We start from the raw sequence: 8494 nt of genomic DNA, 5'->3' as shown, positions 1-8494 counted from the left end.
GAAAGGTTCATAAAAACCTTAAAGGACGTTGTGAGACAAAGATCAAGGCCAGAAGAAAGCATGGCAGAGAATGTTTGATACAAGAGTCTCTTGCATATATCTCAAAACATCTCTCTCGTATAGATCCTTCTATGCCACGATTGTGGAGCAAGGAGGATGACCAACTAATCACTAATGTGCCACAAGGAAAAGAATGGCAATGAACACTAGATGAGGCATTACACCAAAAGGTGAATACATTATGCATTCTAAATAGTCCCATCATGGAGAAGTGGACTGGGAAATACAAGGATGTAATAAATAGATAAAAGGATGAGAGAACAGCTTTCAGAAGAGCAATAGACGCTTGCCATTCCCACCCGGCTTGGAACCTCTACCAAATGTGATCAATATAGAATGGCTTCATATGGTAATATCGATGGCATCACAAAATGGAGAGATGATCACATGAGAAGAGCATGAGTATGCTTGAGGATGTGACCCTCAAGTAAGTACATTCTTCATCTCTATCTTATGCTTCTATCCTTATATACCTTGTTTAATGCACTATAGTAAATGTCATGCTTTTGTTTAATGTTAGTACAAACTACATAATGTAATATGGTCACAAAGGGAAGGCACTTTCACATGGAGCGTGTGGATTCTAAAAGAAACACATTTGATTGTGGTGTGATGGTAAATTTTGAGCAAGAAAGTTGAGCTAGTAGACATGATACCAATGTCATAGAGGACAACCTTGAGTATTGTGGAACTATTCAAGATATTCTTGAGGTTGGCTTTAGAGCATTTAGTCTATTCATTTATAATGCCAAATGGTTCAAGGTGATATATAGAGGTGCTCAAGCAACCATGAAGAGACATCCAAATGGGTTCTTTCAAATTGATTCCACCAAGTTTTGGAATGATGAGAAAGATACTTCTATACTACCTAAACATTGTCCATAGGTTAGTAACCCAACCGATCCCCACGATAAATCTTGATGTAGTATAATAAAAATGTACCCCTTTTGCTTTGTGATATTAGGTTGTGTTTCACGCCGCCGATTGAATTGATCCAAAGTGGTGGTATGTTATATAAGTTTTCCCTCATTCAAAACATATCTTTCAAGATCATGATGTGGTTATCGAATCTATGGATAAGGTGCAAGTACTACCTCAAATCAGCTCATTGGAACAAGATGATGAAGAAAACATTTTGGAGGAGGCTGATCAAGAGAACGAGAAACATCAATCCAAAGAAGATGATGAGTTACTTATCAATCATGACAATGCTTCATTGGATAATGATAGTGATATTTATATGGAACCCCATCTTTTCATTGAGCTTCCATTAGATATAGAAATTGATGAAACAACATATGTGGATTTACTACAAGATGGGATAGATTCATGATCTTGACATTGTTTCCCTTCTCAAAAGTTTTCAACTATCTTTATTTTTTTGCTCAAAACATGGCTCCAAGGGTTCTAATGGACGTTTTTTTTTACTATAATCATTTTTTGTATGTATGTGAAATGTATAACTTAAATTTAGCACCGAACAACTGTCTCGAATTTTGTGCAGCGAGAATAGCATCTATTTCTTGCTACTATTTTTGCTGCTCAGTAGCAAAATTAGAGTATAGTAGCAAAATTTTACTGCTGGGTAGCGAAATAGCACTGTTATAAGCAGTGCTGATGAGTAGCAAAAGCTTACTTGAGAAGTGATATTTCGTTGCGAGGCAACGATTGAAATCCCCGACATCGCCATAAAATAAACGGTGCTAAAACACTGCTATGCCCTCGATGTGTTGTAGTGCAATCGTTCCTCAAAATTGTATTTGTCAAATACCAATAATGATATGTCAAAGAAGAACGTGTGTATCAGCGGTGAAGAGCTTTGTACTTGTTGCCTATCCCCCAGCCAAGCCTTCCCACCCTCTTACCAAGTTTGTATCCAAGGTGAGAGTTGGGGCCAATTCTTTACTCCAATGTATGCAATCCCTCTCCGTACTAATTTCCCAAAGCAATCATGGCATGTAGAGTTCAATTCGCTCTCCCCCTTGGCCTCTCCACCAACACCAAGGGTACCCTCTCCACCAACACCAAGGGTACCCTCACCCACATTCTAGATTCTATGAATGAAGTGTGAGTACAATGTATGTGGTAAGTGCAAAGCTTCAAAAATATGTAGTGAATCCACTTATTAAAAGACACTTATAATTGCATGTCAACCATTCCCAAATCCATTATAAGAGTTTAATGTCATTGAAGAGGTAAATGGTGAAAACCTTCATGGATTCTATGGTTCTTCCTCATCCACATAGAATCTCCCATCCAAAACAAAATAAAAACCAACACATCAATGCCCTCACCATGTAATTTTCTCGAGTAATTGCATTCAAGTGAGTGATTTCTTGAGTAAATGCATTCAAAGGGCCCTTTTTTCGGTAAAAATACCCTTAGGAATATTTTCTCTAGCGAAAATACCCTTGCGGTCCTTGAGTGAGTATTTTCCCTACCAAAATAACCCTTTGAGGTCCTTAAGAAGGTAATTAAGGGGGATATTTTCTCAAACAAGAATACCCTTTGGGGTCCCTTTGTGTGTATTTTCCCTAGCAAAAATACCTGTTGGGCCCCTTAAAGGGTTTTTGCTTCAACAAATGTAGGGAGATGTTTTGCCAAGTAATAATTCTCCTTATAGTCACCTGTTTGTGTATGGATGTGGGTAATTTCCCTATCTACTTACCCATTTCATGAAGAAATTACTATATAAGATAATCAGTAAATTTTTTGCTTCGAATCATCGCTCAAAATTTTCTACTAAAAGATGTACATCTTCGGACAACTCCACGTGTCATGTTGAATGGGAGTAGTGCACAAACCATGACTTGCATCACTTAAAAGATCTTTGATCAATCCTGAGGTGAGGGTGTGCCTCCATAAACTATCTATATAAGTTAGTTTGACTCACCTCAAGAAAGCAAGCCATGTTTTATGAACACACCCTTTGAGGTTGTCTTTCGTAGAACTTTTTTGGACACTCCTAAAATTTCTCTAGTAGTGCCTTGATGCTATCATTAATCAAATGATTATACCTAGGAGAAGCCCATAATATCCCAGTATCATCTACATCAATGCCACTTTTAACACCCCTTGTGAACAAATAAATACTTATAACTAAATGTTACTCTACATACCTCACTTTGAGGGTATGATTCACTTATCTTGCATCTTGTTCTTCTTTTGTTTTTGAAGGAGGAAGGATTCAGTAAAGAGTTTGATTTTGTGGAGGATGGATTCTCCGGGCAACATTGAGATGCTTGGTGGAGGTTATACATGCAAGCATGGCATGTTTGCCCTTCAAAGCAAAAGAGTTTATCTTCTTTTTTCAAATCGAGAAACACATTTACATATAAGATAATACACGTGAGATACACATGCAAAAGTTACACATGAGATGTTTTGTTCTCGCTCATTATATGCATGCATGTGTGTGTTTGATATAATTAAGAAAGGATAAAAGTAAGAGACACGATATGTTATGTAAGAAAATATGACACAAAAATATGCAATCAGTATCATGTATATATTTAAAAAAATCAAGATTTAAAAAATGCTCCATTGCACCCACAAATTTATCCACGTAGGCACATGCATCCATCTTAAATAGGATTATTAGAATAAGCCTATACTTGGGATTGTATATACCTATATAACTTGTGCCAATCGTAAGCCTTTATGCCACTCGAGTTTTTATTTCGAGTAAATGCATTAAGATAATTCATGTGGCATGCTGATATACGAAAGGATACAATGATCCATGTACTTATGGTCATATAAATCTTCCATCTTCTAAATTTCTTCAAGTCACCACATTCACTCTTATTGTCTTTATCTCTAACTAAATGTTTCCAAGTTATTCTCCTCACATTTTTGAATAAATGCTTGATTAATAAATAATTATATAACAATAGTAAGCCATGGGCATGAGAAGTTGTACATATTAGCCTATATGCTTGTATAAGTTTGGGCATGGGCATAGTTTAATAAGTGTCAAAGGAGGGTCGAGTATAGAAGATAATTATTGGGCCTAATCCTTAGGGGGTTCACCTAAATATTATGTAAGTATACCATGTGAGTTCAAATGAAGGGGTTTTTTAATTCAAAATCTTAAGGTAAATTTACATAAATACGTTTACAGAAGGGGTTTTCAAAATCAAATTTGGAAAAAACACATAAGTTCATAAAGAAAAAGGGGTCATTTTATTCATGAAAAATTTACAGATGAGGGGTTTTTTAGATACCCCTTAAATGCACGTGATACATAGGGTTTCTAAGTAGTGGACCCCCTGAGGCCTAATCCTATACGAATCCATTTGCTAGTTATTTCACTAATATGTTTTCTTGGAGAGTTCAAGCCTTCATGGAACCTTGTTGCTTCCTCCTACCACTAGGATGCACTATGTTTTCCATGTATCATATTAAAAGGCTTACTTGGTGGATGAGGGCATGATTCAATATGTGCTAGAGAGTGCAGTGGGCAAGAGAGGAAAGATTTCTTTGTAATCGTTTTTTGTAGTGAAATAGTAAGTGAAAGGGAAAGATTTCTTCTTGTAATCCATGGGTAGGGATGGCTCTTAATAATGGTGAGCCATGGGCATGAGAAATGGTTGATTACGGGTGAAAAGGTGATTCCACAATGTAACTACTCTAAAAGTGCTCTTTTACCTCTATATTCGGGACCTAGTTCCTAGATTTCTCGCCCACTTCGAAGATTTGACTTTTCCATCACTCTATGAAAACAACCCTTTTTTTTAAATCTTCAATTTTAGACTTTTTTTTCGTAATTCTATACTTTTTAAAATCTTTTCCATTTTTAAAACTTTAATAATTTCATAAACAAATTTTTCAAACAAAATATTTTAGAACTTGTTTTAATATTAAATAACGCGAGATGTGAGGCTTCTTAAAGTAATTACATATAAACCTTAGCAATAAAACCTTAGACTTTATTTGAATAGGAGACCCTCACAAAAATTAATTAATTGAAAAGAGTGGATAGGAGACCCTCAAGAAAAATGCATAGCCAAACCTTATTATAGAGATAAAAAGCCGAGAAGCTTACAAGTATAAATACGCTAAGAAACTTTACAAAGCATAAGCCTTGGAACCAGTTTTTTATAGGGATGATACGTATACCAGCATAGCCAGACCTTATTATAGTGGGCGATTAGCTCCATAAAAAGCCTTGGAACCATTTCTTTATAGGGATGATACGTATACCAGCATAGACAGACCTTATTATTATAGTGGGCAATTAGCTCCATAAAAAGCACCTTTTACGCGCTGGGGTTCTTAATTTGTTTCACCCATAAGTCGTAAGCTAGGAATGGTCATGAGAGGGCTGCAACGACTGGCCACTGTTCCGAATCTCTCTGACAAGTCGACTGTGTCTCCATCGCCAGGAAGCCGCCATTGGAATGTATGAACGAGATTTGAGAGCGTCAATTGAACCACGGGTAAGGCGAGGGAAATTCCGGGGCAGCTCCGCCTTCCTGATCCGAACGGCAGCAGCTGAAAATGCTGCCCACGGACATCCAAAGTCGTGTCAAGAAACCTCTCGGGCAAGAATCTCTCAGGGTCCTCCCATACTTGGGGATCCCGCCCGATTGCCCATGCATTCACAAACAACCTTGTGCCTTGTGGGATGGTGTAGCCGTCCACATTGCAGGCTTGGGTTGACATGTGTTGAACAAGTAGCGGTACCGGTGTATGCTTGCGAAGCGTTTCTTTCACCACTGCTTCCGTGTAAAGCAGGCTAGACAAGTCTGCTTCTTCTACCATCCTCTCACGTCCCACCACAGCGTCCACCTCTGCTTGCATCTTTGCCAGCACGTGCGGATTGGCGAGTAGCTCAGCCATCGCCCAATCCGCGGTGACAGAGGTGGTGTCTATCCCAGCAACAAGCAACTCCTGCAAGCAATGAAATAAGATGTATATATGTGCATATCAGCTGCATATTGGGCAACAACGTAATTAGAGGGAGCTTGTGCAGCAGCACTAAACTAATTGATGTGCATGGATCGAGCTAATTAGTACGTACCAGGATGATCGCTTTCACCCTATCTCTGCTCAAGTCGTTGGCCAGGAGCACATCCAGGAAATCCGTACCCCGGCCGCCGTTATTGAACTGATCATGAGCTGCGCCGCTCCGCAATTTCTCGCGTTTGGCCAGCATTCCTTCCACGAGATTGTCAAAGGTACCGTGCCATTCATCCATGGCACGCTTTGCCTTCCTATCCACAAAGCCAAGGTAAGGTATGAGTTCACCAAGGATAGGAGCTTGGAAAAGAACGCAGGCCTGCTGGACAAGCTGCTTCAAGTCTATCTGGTGGGCGTCATCAACAACATCAGAGAGGCGTTGCCCGAGAAGGATGAGGCATGAGATGTTTTCAAGGAGTTTGCCCAGGCACGAGGTAAGGTTGACGGGGGTGTTGGATCTGGCATACTCGTGGAAGTCCTGCAGCATGAGCTTGATTTCTTGGCTCATTATCGGCTGAAACTCCCGTACCCTCTTGCTGGTGAGTAGCTGCAGACTGTACACTTTCCTCAGCTCTCTCCACGCCGCACCATAGGGCGTTAATGAAACCGCCTTGTCCCCCCCGTACATTAGCCGCTTCGCACTCTCGAAAGCAGGCCGGCTTGCAAACACCTTGTCGTGCGTTTGCAAGAACTCTCTCGCCAGCGTCGGGCTAGACACCACTACAGCAGGCCTACATCCCAGCCGCAGATACATTATCGGACCATACCTCTTTGCAAGCTGGGCAAGGGATCGATGCGGGTCTGGAACTAACACATGCAGCAGGTTCCCAACTATAGGCAAAGGGAAGGGCCCTGGAGGCAGCCTACACTCCTTCGACATGATCACCCTTCTCAACACTATACGCCAACCTAACCACAAGAGCGATGCTATCAGAGTCACGCCACCAACATCTAGCAGGAGCTCCTCCATGCCTCCTCCTTCCCTCGTCAGGAGATACATGGATTCTAAGCAAGCTGCTATGTTCAGTTTCATTGCCATTCTATCATGGACGGGACTTTATAGCTACAGCTGATCAGTGACTACCTTCTTAATTATAATTATTGCATCACCTAGCTGGAATATAATAACAACAGAGCATCCAGCTGATGAGTGCCTACCTTCTTATAATAATTGCATCAGCTACTTCACTATCACCCGCCTCGTTTCACCTCTCCACTGATCTCCTTGTTCAACGGGCCAGCACAATGATATCCCGCATCAGCTGCCGCCTGATTTTCAAAATTCCACTTTCAACTTTCAAAGGGAGGGATCGATCATCATTGGCATCTCATTTTCAAAATTCCACTTTCAACTTGCAAAGGGAGGAATCGATCATCATTGTTGGCACCTCTTGATGTCACCTTTCCATTTCTCATCAATTTTTCAAGCTGTCCTTCATCCATGATTGCTTCCGGCATGTGTTTTCAAGCCTCAGGTTGAAACTTATAAGGCTAAGCCTCATTTTTCAAAGCCCTTCAATGTGAACCTATTTCTGTACGCTTGATTTTCAAAGTCATCCACGATTGACCAAGCATTTCAAAAAGGAAAAAAATCGCTCTTAGTGTGCTTTGACAAGGCTAAGGTTGAAACTTACAAGGCTTCCATTGAAATCCGAGCACCTAACTTTGTTAAAAGATTGTACCTCTTGGTGGGCTTTTACTATGACATTCTTCTCATTTAATTACCTTTATTGGCAATCCTTCATACATCCGTACGTCTACCTAATCCTATTACATGGTATTACATGGCACACACTAAACCTCCTAAGAGAGTCTAATTGACACACCATACCTTCTAAGCAACACAATTGGTACACCATGATTCCATGTCATGGGTTCGTGTAAGACCCCTACCCCTTCGTAACTAGCCATGGGCAAGGTCTCGCTCGATAGGTCTCTACGATTGAGCGACATCATGAAAGGCACAACCAACAGCTCCTTGTGGAGGCTCATCTAGTTGAGAACAACATCCACCATTTGGGTTAATGAGGTGATGTACCCCAAGATCCTAAAATGTCTAACTCTAAATTATTCTTTGATTTCACAAATATGTCTCAACTGGAGAGTGTGAATCCTTGAGTTATTTACAAAAGTGTCAACTAGAGAGTGTGAACCCTTGAGTTATTTACGAAAAGTGTCAACTAGAGAGTGTGAACCCTTGAGTTATTTACGAAAGCACAGGTGCCTCGCACGTCCACTGTATCACTCGCTTTTTGGATTTTGTTTTAGAGATCCAATTCTATTTTCAAGTATGCACCACCCGTCCCTTTAGCTTTCACTCACACACACCTCCAAAAAGACTCTATCCATGCACACCTCTTATGCATACACACCTCTTTAATTAAAAAAGAAACATTATATTTTATGATACCATATTGAAAATATTAAAAATTATTTGCATCTTCTTTGTTCATCTTTATTCCTTTTTTAA

The 8494-nt window shown here is 40.0% G+C and overlaps 1 protein-coding gene across 1 annotated transcript; it reads right to left on the bottom strand.

The window, feature by feature from the left end:
* Positions 1 to 5051: 5051 nt before the first annotated feature.
* LOC147626317 (cytochrome P450 71AU50-like) lies at positions 5052 to 7220 on the bottom strand. The gene is made up of 2 exons (XM_086816450.1): positions 6086 to 7220; positions 5052 to 5955 (listed from the first exon to the last, which is right to left on the bottom strand). The coding sequence occupies exons 1-2, from the start codon at positions 7061 to 7063 to the stop codon at positions 5338 to 5340; spliced, it is 1596 nt and encodes a 531-aa protein (XP_086672576.1). The 5' UTR covers positions 7064 to 7220; the 3' UTR covers positions 5052 to 5337.
* Positions 7221 to 8494: the final 1274 nt, after the last annotated feature.

Source organism: Cibotium barometz, chromosome 22 (assembly GCF_041138505.1).
Source record: "Cibotium barometz isolate CiBa-2024 chromosome 22, ASM4113850v1, whole genome shotgun sequence".
Lineage (NCBI taxonomy): Eukaryota > Viridiplantae > Streptophyta > Polypodiopsida > Cyatheales > Cibotiaceae > Cibotium > Cibotium barometz.
Note: the sequence above shows the minus strand (reverse complement) of the source record. Positions and strands in the feature narration are given on the sequence as shown.

Bases quoted from the DNA above. Each gene is read 5' to 3' on its own strand.
- LOC147626317 (XM_086816450.1), bottom strand. From the start codon at position 7,063: ATGGCAATGAAACTGAACATAGCAGCTTGCTTAGAATCCATGTATCTC. The intron at 5,956-6,085 runs GTACGTACTAAT...CATTGCTTGCAG, and splicing joins GGGTGAAAGCGATCATCCTG to GAGTTGCTTGTTGCTGGGAT.